At 46.4% G+C, this 13,115-nt stretch overlaps 1 protein-coding gene across 1 annotated transcript in view; it reads right to left on the minus strand.

Moving 5' to 3' along the window:
* LOC134320280 (dynein axonemal heavy chain 8-like) overlaps positions 1-13,115 on the minus strand; it is a 57,170-nt gene that overhangs the window by 1,302 nt on the left and 42,753 nt on the right. Inside the window, exons 68-90 of the mRNA XM_063001619.1 lie at positions 12,515-12,682; positions 12,209-12,424; positions 11,548-11,685; positions 10,359-10,486; positions 10,111-10,282; positions 9,570-9,725; positions 9,333-9,488; positions 8,667-8,849; positions 8,474-8,579; positions 7,328-7,580; positions 7,059-7,249; positions 5,847-5,968; positions 5,382-5,500; positions 4,229-4,431; positions 4,077-4,150; positions 3,538-3,690; positions 3,287-3,442; positions 3,097-3,213; positions 2,470-2,571; positions 2,211-2,371; positions 904-1,060; positions 629-781; positions 329-518 (exon numbers count right to left, since the gene is read on the minus strand). Coding sequence (XP_062857689.1) covers positions 329-518; positions 629-781; positions 904-1,060; positions 2,211-2,371; positions 2,470-2,571; positions 3,097-3,213; positions 3,287-3,442; positions 3,538-3,690; positions 4,077-4,150; positions 4,229-4,431; positions 5,382-5,500; positions 5,847-5,968; positions 7,059-7,249; positions 7,328-7,580; positions 8,474-8,579; positions 8,667-8,849; positions 9,333-9,488; positions 9,570-9,725; positions 10,111-10,282; positions 10,359-10,486; positions 11,548-11,685; positions 12,209-12,424; positions 12,515-12,682 — 3,574 coding nt within the window. The remainder of the gene's footprint in view (positions 1-328; positions 519-628; positions 782-903; positions 1,061-2,210; positions 2,372-2,469; positions 2,572-3,096; positions 3,214-3,286; positions 3,443-3,537; positions 3,691-4,076; positions 4,151-4,228; positions 4,432-5,381; positions 5,501-5,846; positions 5,969-7,058; positions 7,250-7,327; positions 7,581-8,473; positions 8,580-8,666; positions 8,850-9,332; positions 9,489-9,569; positions 9,726-10,110; positions 10,283-10,358; positions 10,487-11,547; positions 11,686-12,208; positions 12,425-12,514; positions 12,683-13,115) is intronic.

The following is a 13,115-nucleotide window of genomic DNA, read 5'->3' on the forward strand; positions in this document are numbered from 1 at the left end:
AAGGTAAGTGACAAATCAGATTAAAGTTTGAGTGTAGCGGTAAAAACCGAGCGTCAAAGAATAAATGGAGTAAATGTTACTTGAGGTAGCACCGAGGCAAGGTAAACGGCACGGCCTCACAAGGAACAGTGGCACAGCCGGCACTAATAAGTGTTTAATCCAGCCTTACTCATGCAGTACTGGTTTGACGTGAGCTGGTGTCTCATACTGGCTGGCTTTTCATTCATTCTAATTCCTAATACAATCTAAAAAAACTCCAAATTTAGTGATTAAATGTGCATCTTCTACATTTTTAATAAACAGAACAAAGTGATTACAGTCTGGTTACCCTGGGGATTGAAGAATCCGGTCATCCAGAATGTTTTGGGCCTCCCATCGAACAGCCAGCTATGGAACTGAGCGTTTCTCTCCAGGAGCTCGGTGAACCAGAACCCCAGGGTGGACGACTCCCAGGAGAGCTTCTTCCACAGGTTTGGGACTCGAGCGTCGAACATGTTGTCCAGCGCGTCCCTGAGGCTCTGCAAGCCAATACAAACGCTCGTTACTGGCCAGGCAGCCTCAGAATGACCGAGCTACAGTGGTGGTGAAAATGTGCAACAGTGGGTAAGACCCAGTCATCAGTTCCTACCTCACTCATGATGATGGTGCCCTCAATGGCCAACTTGAGATCGATCAAGCTAGTCCGGACCACGCTGATGACCCTCTGCATGCGGTCGATCTCCTGCCTCAGGAAGATGTTCATGGAGGTCAGGGCTCCCATTTTCACCAGCCTGGCTTTCACCTGGTCAGTGATGTTACACAGATTATTAATCGGGGACATTTAAGCGTGGCTGTAATTTAATAAGCACCACTTATAAATTCATTTCTTTATAAAGTAAACGGCACTGTTAAACACTCTTATACCTCATGAGGTACGTAGTTGGGAGGGAGTTTATCCAGCATGTCCTGGGCGAGGCGGTAGACGATCGACTCTCGCGTCTCTCCTGAACCTCCGGCGCTCTCTTTAGGCTGGATGTTTGTGATGGTGTCCAGGACTTCGGCTGAGGTGTTACCCTGATACCTGTCAGAAGTTCATTTCTAGCATTTAACAAAGACAATTATCCTCACAACTTACCAGTAACTAGTAAACAGAGGATTGCTGGTTTGGGCTCCTAAACGAGGCCCTTAGACCTTAATGGCTTGAACTGTGTTCGGTCACAGTTGTAAGCGTAGACGTACACCGATCAGCCATAACATTAAAACCACCTCCTTGTTTCTACCCTCACTGTCCATGTTATCAGCTCCACTTACCATATAGAAGCACTTTGTAGTTCTACAATTACTGACTGTAGTCCTTTTATGCTGTTCTTCAATGGTCAGGACCACCACAGAGCAGGTATTATTTAGGTGGTGGATGATTCTCAGCACTGCAGTGACACTGACATGGTGGTGGTGTGTTAGTGTGTGTTGTGCTGGTATGAGTGGATCAGACACAGCAGCGCTGCTGGAGTTTTTAAACACCGTGTCCACTCACTGTCCACTCTATCAGACACTCCTACCTAGTCGGTCCACCTTGTAGATGTAAAGTCAGAGACGATCGCTCATCTATTGCTGCTGTTTGAGTCGCTCATCTTCTAGACCTTCATCAGCGGTCACAGGACGCCGCCCACGGGGCGCTCTTGGCTGAATATTTTTGGTTGGTGGACTATTCTTAGTCCAGCAGTGACAGTGAGGTGTTTAAAAACTCCAGCAGCGCTGCTGTGTCTGATCCACTCATACCAGCACAACAAACACAGTCCTGAGAATGATCCACCACCTAAATAATACCTGCGCTGTGGTGGTCCTGTGGGGGTCCTGACCATTGAAGAACAGGGTGAAAGGGGTTAACAAAGCATGCAGAGAAACAGATGGACTACTATATGGTAAGTGGAGCTGATAACATGGACAGTGAGTGTAGAAACAAGGAGGTGGTTTTAATGTTATGCCTGATCGGTGTAAATGTGAGAGTAAAACCCACGTCGTTATTTTATTATTAAGACATTTAACTTCATTGTGAGGTTATTAAGTTTAGTAGGGTTATGCTGGAACAAAAAAGGGCCTTCCCTAAACTGTTGCTGCAAAGATGAAGCACATAATTCCTTAAAGTTTTCTTGGGGTTTCTGGGTGGAGAGTGAGGTGTTGTGTTCAGGTGAGAGTGTGAGTGTGTGTGAGCAGCTCTGATGGACTCTTACGTGATATCAGCGTTGGGATGCAGACCGAACACTTGAGGGGTGTCGACGTAGGGCAGAGTGTGAATATACTCCAGGTATTCCTCCACCGTCTTACACACGGGAACATTGTAGTCGGTGTAGAAGCAGAACGAGGGCTCGAACAGCCGGTCGCCGAACCACACCTGGTAATCAGAGCGGCGGTTACGATTAAAAACGTCTCTCGTACATCATACGCTAACGTTATTATATTTATTATTAGGTTGGGGGGGTCGTGTGTTACTCGTGCAAAACAGTTCAGAAGTCGTTTGTCGTAGTCGTCCGTCACTCTGCCTCCGTACTGCACCTCTCCCAGCATGTAGCGCACGGTGTCCCACGACACGCCCTGCAGATAAACAAGCCAAACTGGTCAGCACGAGCAAAGGACACACACTGAACCTAGTGACCCGCCCCGCTCCCCACTGTAAACCTGATCAGCTCCCTCAGTACAGAGCATTCTAATCAGACATGGAGCTCATAATCAGATTATTTAGACGCTCTACGCCTGAATTTACAAATAAACGTCACTCCTGCACCTTTATACAAATTAAACATCAATGTGAATTTATTTACATGTCAAAGGAACTCCGTTAGTTGCTCTGGATTGATTCATCCGCCACGTTTGTAGTTTTTTGTGAGCAAAGTTGTGCCGCACTGAATGCTGGGATTGCCTTCAGCGCTAAGGAGACGCTCAGTCAGATCATCACTCAGAATTAAGGCGCCTCAGTAGGAGCATTTTAAGGGAGCTAAGAATTTAGACACGCCCTCTTCTCGGGAGTGTAGAATGATGGGAAACGCGTCTATGTACAGAGAGAGCTCGGTTTCACACAGACCCAAAGACTTTTTATCAAAGTAAGACATTATTCCGAACCTTTTTGGGACTGCACTCATCCAAATGGTTCTGGATGAACTGCACACTGGAGCTGAAGTCTGCCGAGTTGAACTCGTACGGAATATTCCAGCCCAGGGGTCCGAACTTGCGACGTTCCTGCGTAAAAAAAAGGTGAAGACTGTGTAATTCTGGGAAACCACGTATCCTGTAAGCGCCAGGTCGTTCCTACCTGCACCACCGTGTGCAAGAACGCGACGCTGTACAGCAGCGGCTTCCACATGGGCAGGTTGCTGACGTCCAGCTGAGTCTGAGAGATCCCGACGAACGTTCGCTTCAGTCCGGCTTTCACTCCCTGAGGAGGATCGTTGGAGAACTTGATGGAGGACTAAAACGACAAGAAGATTCTTTGATGATGATGATCGGAGACCTCGACCCCCTGGTTTCCCCCAAGTTTCCCCCCTGTTGATGATGTTACATTACCTGCAGCAGCGTGATGGAGAAGCGGTCGTGTGGCTCCGTGGTGATCCACACCCTGAAGCTCTCATGAACGTTCTCCACTGTGCTCACGGTGTCCAGCAGCTCGTCCATGAACTCCAGACCCAGGTGGCAGTTCTGCAGCAGGACCCAGCCTCCCTGTGGACCACAGACGGTCAGACACACAATTACTGGTGATGAGCTTTAAACTGAATGTATGACAAGAAGGTTTGTAAGGTCTTCTAAATAAGACTTGATGTTTGCTCCATACAGAAATGCTTTAGTCATGGCTATGCCAGGTCAGGGTCACGGCAGGTCCGGTTTCACAGACCGCATACTGGGTGCAAGGACTTCCTTCTATCCCTCCTCCCTCAGACACAGCCAATCATGTATGTGCAGACACCCTGTCAGCCTATAGCATCACTGAGACTGGAACCCCAGTACCCTATACCAGTTCTCAGACTTATCTTTAGTGTGATTAAATCTTATTTACACAGGATTTAATTTCTGAATATAATAAACGTCTCTGTAGGTAGTGTTGGTACCTGTGCGATGGACATCTGCACCAGCCTCCTCGCATGCACTTCCTGTCCCTGTCCCATAGATATAGCTCTGCATTCTAAACAAGCAACCCAACATACAGTAAAAAACAGTCCTCCACTTTTTGCTCCACTGTAATTAGTTACGGCTTTATTACCGAGTCTGAGTTTCTTGGAGAGAGCTTCTATCTGGTTGGTTGGATCCGAGCCCATGGAGAGGAAGCAGATCAGAGGGGTACGAGGGTCGCTCTCCCCCCACGTTGCCTCCAGATTGAGAATAACAGACTGGGCGAACCTCGCGCCCAATGCGTGCCCTACGTAGCTCCTGGCCTGAGACAGCGTGCGATCTGGACTCCAGGATCTGTCACATGACATTTGTTTAAATTCACTTCATTCACAATGGTGGTGCTTTAAAAGTCCTGGTCTGCTGATACTGTAATGATCCACACATGGTTAATCACAAGCGGTGATTAATTTTCATCCTCTTTTTAACTGAGAAAGCAATTTAATGAATGGTTCTGTTAATAAACACTGAAACTATCACAAAAGTAGATTTAGGGCACCCGGGTGGCACAGCGATATATTCCGCTAGCACACCAGTGCTGGGACTCTAGCGGGCACAAATGTGAGACAAAATTGGCAATCGAAGTCTGTTGTGTGGGAAAAGACGGGACTAAAAAGTAGGCGAGGTCTTCGATGCTGTGTAAGGACCCTGATAAGTAGCCCGAGGCGCGTGATATCCGGCCTCATGTGCCAATCCACTGAGGCGTGGGCAAATAAGAAGGGGTTAAGGGACTGTGCACGCGTCAGAGGGGGCATGGGACAGGCGAATATACCCTCCTCGGACGCAGTCGGGATCCCCAGCGGTGGAAGACTAATTTGCTATGCTAAATCGGGAGAAAAATGGGAGAAAATAAAAAAAGTAGATTTAGATTTAAGATCTACAGCATCTTTAAGGTCACCCCATCTGAAGTCATAAAAATAAATACATTATTAATATCAGGAGTAAGGAGAGCTGAACTTTTCTCTGGTTTGGAGTAATGGCATTAACCATCATGAGCAAATCAGAGCTCATGTATCTGAATGAGCCCATTTACTTAAAACACAGAATCAGACCTGATCCAGACCCAGACCCATCTTCCAAGTAAAATGAGGTGCATTCTGCTAAATTTTACAATGATTGCACGGCTGATGATGCTTTTTGATGATGTCTTGAGTTGATGTAACTCTTGATGTAAAACTTTTGGCATCAAATTAATTTGCAGCAGCCAGAGGGAGAAGAATCGTACCCTTAGACGACTGATATTGTACCTGATAAGCAGTAATTTGTGGAAGATCTCCAGTGAATCATTATAACCATCGGGAATCACTGCGTCCTCTGGTGCGTCCATATCGAACCACGCCTTCCAGCCCTTTTCATTCCGGGACACCTTTGTGTATGAACAGGAACGTGTGCATAAACATCAATATAATAATACTATTTATTAACTGTATGCCAATAAAACTCAACACAAATGTGTAATCATCATTATTCATAGGCTACAGTGTGTCAGAGTAAAAAGCAAGCTTTGGGTATCAACTGGAAGGCTGTGAGTTTAAATCCCTTTAGTAGGGCCCTTAAATCTCTTGGTACAATGACTGACCCTGAGCTCTGACCACAGCTTTCAAACAAGTGTTCATATTTGTTTAAATCATTTTTCTATCTGCACATTTTTTGGTGAATTTGCCATTAGAAGTTATTATATTATAAAGCACATTTTACAGGATGTTACTGACCTGGCTCATGATGTTGGTGAACTGGGGCAGTTTGCTCAGCTCAACCAGGTTCAGCCATGTCATGTCCAGAATCCAGCGGAAGGGTTTACGAGGACAAGCTTTGAGATCCAGGGCGGCACCACCTTTAAACAGAGAGAGTGAAACAAAATTCAGATAAACAATCACTGTGAAATGTTCTCAGTTCTGCTCTGATAAACTGAACCTGGCTCCAAACATCAGAGGGATCCACAACCATTAATCCTTATATTTCACTGTAAGCTGTCGTGTCAAAGTGGGGACATGAAGAAATACTACTTTTTCAGTGTTGTAGGGAGTTTTAATGAACGTTTTAAATTATATCTCCCGAACTCGTTATTAAATCAATGTGCAGGATATTTTGCTTAATTAAAAATGCATTTTAAGGCCGCTCAGGTGGCGCAGCGGTAAAAACACGCGCTAGGACACCAGAGCTGGGATCTCACATACATCGTATCGAGTCTCGGCTCTGCCTGCCGGCTGGGCTGAGCAGCCACATGGACAACGATTGGCCTGTTGTTCATATAGGGGTGGGATATTAACCCGGATAGGGACTCTCTCATAACTGATGCAACTACGACCTCTGCTGACTGATTGATGGCACCTGCACAGAGACTGGGAGAGAGTGCGCTGATCAGGGTGTGTCTCTCCGTACACAGTGCTGATCCGCACTGCACTCGTCAAAGTGTAGGTGATGAGATGCATACGGCTGCTGCCCACGTGTCGGAGGGGGCGTGGGTTGGCTTCGTTCTCGCACTTAAAGTTGGGAGAAAAAGGGAGACAATGCATATACAGTATATATATTATATATATATATATATAAATATAAATAAATAAATATATAAATGCATTTTAAAGATTCCTGGGGACAGAAATGGCACCGATTCGGCGGAATGGTCCTACAATACCGTCACAGTATCGTCAGGTTTAAACATTACAGCAATGAAAACATGTTACTTCCAAAAGAGTTCAGCTCTAGGTCTACTACTGCATACAATCTTCTATAAGAACTCATCAATGCTCCTTTTATATCCTGTCAGGACAGCATCGCCTGCTTTGTGTTGTTTTTACCGTGTTTACAGTGTTAATTTGCCCTGTGCGAGTTAAAAATGAGTTTAGGGCATTAAATTAGAAAGTTAAAGAGACAGAGGGATAAATATTCCCTCGTGTGCTGTAGCTTTCTGTCTCAGGTGGCACCTTTAATAAGAATCTGGAACTCGCTGTGCTTGATGTTGCCCTTCTGCAGATCGATCTTGAGAGCCAGCAGCAGAGTGAAGATGAACTTGTGATTCTCGTACAGGCCTCGGACCGTGTATCTGAACACCTCGTACGTCAGACAGTCGATGATGTTAGCGATGCGCTTCTGGGTCAGGGGGGTTTTTTCTGACCTGGAAAAGATTCACTCATAATTAAAATACGCACTCATAATAAAGTGGTTACAGATGGAGGTGCGGGGTTAACGGCACCTCGACATGGAGAGGTCGAAGATCCTGAGGAACTGGGCGAGCGAGGTCTGGTACATGACGTTGACCATGCTCATCTCTGTGATGAGGAAGTAGAGGATGCTGCCGCGGGACGCCGCGGGACGGTACTCCTCCTGAGCGGCGAGGATCTTCGTCTCCGTCTCGGTGGCCACGTTGAGCTTCTCGCTCACCTCCGCTGCTGTTTCCTTAGTGACTCTCAAGATCCCGATCATGGACTCGTCGTCGACCAGAGAGCCTGAACAGACAGAGACGGGGGTGGACTAAACAACAAGTCTATTTTCATTTACAAGACCTCTAAAAGTTTCTTTATTACTTACTCAAATAACTTACGGTGACCTTGTGCTACATGGACCAGTAAGTTTACTCAAGTTCAACCGGTAATTGTGATATTTGTAAGAATCACAGTTGTGTCCAGTCAGCACATTATTAACCCTTTAATGGTCTGCTCAACCATTTGTCTGAGTTTACTTTGAGTCTAAATACTTGGGTAAAAATAAGCTGTATTTCTTGTTTGGGCCAGATCTACTCCTTGGTTGACGTGTTAGTTTACTCCCAAAAAACTAAGAAAAGAAAGTAAATTAAATAAATAACTTTTTAACTTTTCATTGCTGAGACCATGCTGGTTTCCCATGCCAGCAGAGAGCTGGACACATCAATCATCTGCGCCTCCGTGCCCCCTCTGTCAGCCAGCATAGCAACACAGAAGGACATGACTCTTTATTTATTTATGAGGATTTTAACATCATGTTTGACGCACTTCATTCATCAGTTCACAGGTTTAATATCAAACACAGTCATGAACAATTTTGTATCTCCAGTTCACCTCACTTGCACGTCTTTGTACTGTGGGAGGAAACCGGAGCTCCCGGTGGAAACCTACGCAGGCATGGGGAGAACATGCAAACTCCACACAGAAAGGACCCAGACCGCTCTACCTGGGGATCAAACCCAGGACCTTCTTGCTGTGAGGCGACAGTGCTACCCACTAAGCCCGACATGGTAAATTCATTCCGCCACGTTACAGTAGCGGTTGTTAGACCTGATCTGTTACAGATGAATACATGAATATACTCATGACTTCATGACTAAATACTAAATTATTATTTTGGTATGGTCTTATATACGCACCTTTTGTGGTGCTGAGCTTGTAAAGCAAATTATCCTCCAGCTCTTTCATCTTCCTCTTGTTGGCCGTGACGTCCTGCATCAGATTCAGCCTCTCAGCCTCCAGTTCCTGTGTAACATCAGTCAGTGATGGACCGGCTCATTATTTATCACTGAAAGGAATGTAAGGGATGACGTGAAACGTGTGCAGACGTACGTATTTCTCGGTCAGGATGACTCTGCCCAGCAGCTGGTTCTCCAGGCCCTTCATGGTCACGGTGAAGTCGATGATGGAGGTTTTGGCACAGACCTCGGGCGTGTAGGACGGGTTGGGCAGCTTGGTGGCGATGTAGAGTTGGAAGCCGTCCATCACGTCGATCTCTTTGTCTCCGACTTTAACCTGTCGTACGCAGTGTTTCGGTTAACACTGAACAGGATATGCAGGCACGTCCTGATGTAAAAGCTCTGGTACCCACCTACATCTGCCCTGTGATTAATCCATTCATTGTTTATTTATTTACATGCATGGGCAGTGGTAGTTCAGTGATTAAGGTACTGGACTAGTAATCATACGGTTGTCTGTTTAAGCCCCATCATCACCAGGCTGCCACTGTTGGGCCCCTAAGCAAGGCCCTTAATCCTTAAATGCTCAAACTGTATTCAGTCATAATTGTAAGGGCCTTTGGATGAAATGTGATAGAAATGATTGACATGTAGGGCGGTTGTAGCCAAGTGGTTAAGGTACTGGACTAGTAAGCAGAAGGTCGCTGGTTCAAACCCTACCACTGCCACTGTTTGGCCCTTAAGCAAGGCCCTAAACCCTCAATTGCTCAGACTGTAAGTCGCTTTTGCTAAATTCCGGAAATGTAAATGTAACGCTCACCTTGTAGGAGGATCCAGACTTGATGAAGTTCTTCTCCAGCACGTTATCCAGCGCTGGGTCCAGCTCCTCGGGTACATCCTCGATGAGCAGAGGGCGACCCAGGGACAGGCTGTCCTCCAGATGGGTGCGGAAGTACTTGTGATTCAGAGACGTGACCTTGGAACGATACGGAGCGTTCGTTAGCATCATGTCGTGTACCTAGTGCTGACGTTAGCTAGCCTGAGCCACGGATCTGACCTGGAGCTCGTTGGCTTTCTCCTTCTTCTTGATCCAAGCCTTGCCCTGAGTCTGGGGGTCGATGAGGAGGGGGAAGCGGGTAGCTTTGGTGACAATGATGCCGTTCTGCACCGACAGGTCATCACCCGGAAGGCCCTGCAGATTCCACTCGCTGATCTGAACGAGGGGGGAGAAGATACCACCTGTGAGGGTCTTCCATCAACATTCCATCAACAGCCTTCACTGATCCCACTCTCATCAGGCATCAGTACTGACTACTGATTAATCAGGGCTTCTCTTTACACTCAGAACATTTACTGTTTTGTTTTGGATTCATCCAATCATAAGCTTGCTGGTTCAAGCCCCACCTTTGCCAGATTGCTGCTGTTGGGCCCTTTAGCAAGGCCCTTAACCCTTAATTGCTGAGACTGTACTGTCACTCTACTCTAAGTCGCTTTAGATAAAGCACCAGTACCAGCACTGTAACCAGAACTGAGTATCTAGGACTAAATCCCACATCATGTAGGTGGTATTAAGACCAGGATGTTAAATAAAATCCTACTGTGGGCTGGTCCACCAGCATGGAGATCAGGTTCAGGTTTTCAGTGAAGGGAATGTTCTTCTTCGTGAGCTCGGCCTCCCAGATCTCCTTCAGCAGCATGTTACGGAACTGTTGGTTGAACGGACCACAGTAGGACAGGAAGCCGGTCAGCTGCAGGACGTCTCCAACCAGCCTGAGAGCAGAGCAGAGACAGACACGTGAACCTCGGTTCGACCCCAGGAGCCGTGGAGAGACTGAGAGAAACCTGCCTGCTGATCTGTGAGGTGAACTCTCTGCTCTGCTCGGTCCAGCGCACTTTCTCCCCGCTCAGCCCGTCGATCAGAGCGGAGGCCGTCTGCATTTTATTTCTGCACGATTCGGCGTCGTTCAGCAGATCCTGAAAACAGTTAACGTTATTCCAGTGTCTCGTAAGCATTAGATGCACGTTTACACACACAGTGATTTGTGAAATAAAAAGGCCACGAAATGCTCTGATTGGGCCCCGGGTATTAGGGAATGTGGACTTGGATCAACAGCTAATGTTAGTACTGTGGTACCTTGTAACTGTACGTCCCCTAAACTCAAAATCTGAAACTCGACGGCCTTCTTTGAGAAATTTGTACCCTTAAACTCAACGTTTCCCTCAAACTCAACGTGTGCTTTGATCAGCGCTTGGCTTGAGCGGTGTGGTAAGATGTCATGTGAACATGAGCTGAATCTGCATTAGTGTGGAATAAGCGTCAGATCCAGGGTTACAGCTCCACATGATTCTCCTTCCTGTTTCACTTTGTGTTACAGCTCCAGCTTCTGAGAAATGGTGAGAATCAGAATCAGCTTCTCCCAGAGTCTAAAACTCTTAACTTAATGTATTAAAAGAACAACATAAAAACACTAAACCTCTCTTCATTATTACTGCTCATAAGTTCTCTCCACTCATTAAAAAGCATAACAAAACAATAAAGTAAAGCTAAAGTGCAGCTTTTATTGCATTTTTAACAGTTAGTAATTGTATTTCAGTGTGTTTATATTATATTTGTGTTATTTTCAGTGTTTAAGAGTCAAAAACAACCTCATTATTTTACATGAGACTAAAATATCTGCAGCTCACCGGGACCATGGACGCATTAACAGGTTCCCCAAACATCCTTATGGGGGAAAATACCTCGAAACTCAACGTCTTTAAAACTCAACGCCACGCCCAGAACCGACTGACGTTGAGTGTCTGAAGTGGAGTCTGACTGGTGACTGGAAATTTAAGGTGGTAACTGCAGTCTGATTGGCTACAGTGAATTTTAGTGCAGGTAGATGGACTGATTAGGTAGGAAGCGCTCACACACACACACACACACACACACACACATACACACACTGAGTGCTTGATCTGTTGAGATGAAAATCCCAGTATCTACAGTTAAAACTGATGTATGATGCACCAGTCACCAGTAGAAGAGGACGTACCTGCTTCTCCTTCATGGCTGCTTCGAATTTGGCCAGCACCATGTCCAGCTCTGCCTGCTTTTCATCCAGCTGGGCCTGAGCGTTAGCCAGTTCCTTATTAGCTGCCGTTAGCCTGTTCTCCTGAACGCTGAGATTAGCCTGGGTAGGAAGAAGGCAGGATATGCCAGTGTTACTAATAAAGTTAGAGAAGAGTCTTGTGTGTGTGTGTGTGTGTTGGGATGCTGGTAACGAATGTGCTTTTGCCGCTGATGAACCAGAAGTGAACATCACACGTTACATTTAGGTGCAGGGGTATCGTATATTACGCTCGCCCATCACAGCTGAGATCTGGGACTGGCACCCTGCTCTGCAATGGACTGGCACCGAGTTCAGGGTATTCCTGTCTCGAGGTTAATGAAAATTAAATTTGCGATCGTAGCCCAAAATCAAACCCCCTGCACCACTCCAGCTCACAATTTAGGAGTCTAATGACTGGCAGTGATTTTAGTCTTGCTGCCTCAGCATGTCCATATTTATAATCACACAACACACAAAAGTGAGACCTGTAAGAAAAGCCTTTAATCTTTGAGTTTTTAATCGTATAGATTGTATATATCCATGATTAATAAACCACCGTATGTATTTTGAAGTGATTTCTGTGGGTCCGGCTCTCGTGTTTTACCTTCAGTGGCAGCACCTCCTTGTTGATGCTGAAGAAGGTGGCCATAGCCTGTGTCCAGGACAGCAGACCCGCCACGTTTCCGCACACTTTACTGGCGTTCTCCAGCGTGTAATCCTCCATCTGGAAGTACGGCTCCAGCAGCTCCATCGTCTCTTCGGTTATCGTGTCCTTAGGAAACTGCTGCAGTGACGTCAGGAAGCCGCCGCCGCTCATCAGCTTAGGGGTGAAGAGAGGAGACTCGTATCATTAGTCTCATTAGAACCATCAGATCTCGTGAGGTCCTGCACGGTGTTTCAGGGATTTTACCTTCATGGCTTCGCTCCAGGAGGGCTTAAGGCAGTGCCTCTCTGGATCCATGACGACGGGGTCCAGCTTCTTGCGGAAGAGAAGCAGACAGCAGTCCATAATTCTCATGATTAAATGTGGTGGCTTGGACAGTTTCCTCACTGTTGCGATATCGGCCGGTTTGATGGTCTGTTAAAGACACGAGGTCAAAAACGATTTACAAATCTAGGATATAGTGGTTTCAGATCCTACAGTCGTTCCAGTGAACAGGACAGGACAAGGGTAGAAAGGACAGGCCACACAAACAGAACCACACACACTCGGCAGGGAACCGAACAAGTCAACTCATAAAACAGAATCAAAGACCCAGAACGACTCTACCCTGTATCAACTGAGTTAATGACAAAAGTTAGAGAGCGCTAGCAGGAGATCTAGCAAATAATTCAGAGGGCAAAGCCAGTCAGTCAGAGGTACGCTGTTAGACGGTGCTTCTCAGGTAGTGAGGAACCTTTAATGAGGCGCAGAAAATGCTTTGAAGTTTAGTTCAGAGAGAACTACGCTTTCTGTCGGCCTGTGTGGGCGTGGCAGGTTGGGTCTCACTTAGCATTGTGCTTCAGAAATC

This window comes from Trichomycterus rosablanca, chromosome 9 (assembly GCF_030014385.1).
Source record: "Trichomycterus rosablanca isolate fTriRos1 chromosome 9, fTriRos1.hap1, whole genome shotgun sequence".
Lineage (NCBI taxonomy): Eukaryota > Metazoa > Chordata > Actinopteri > Siluriformes > Trichomycteridae > Trichomycterus > Trichomycterus rosablanca.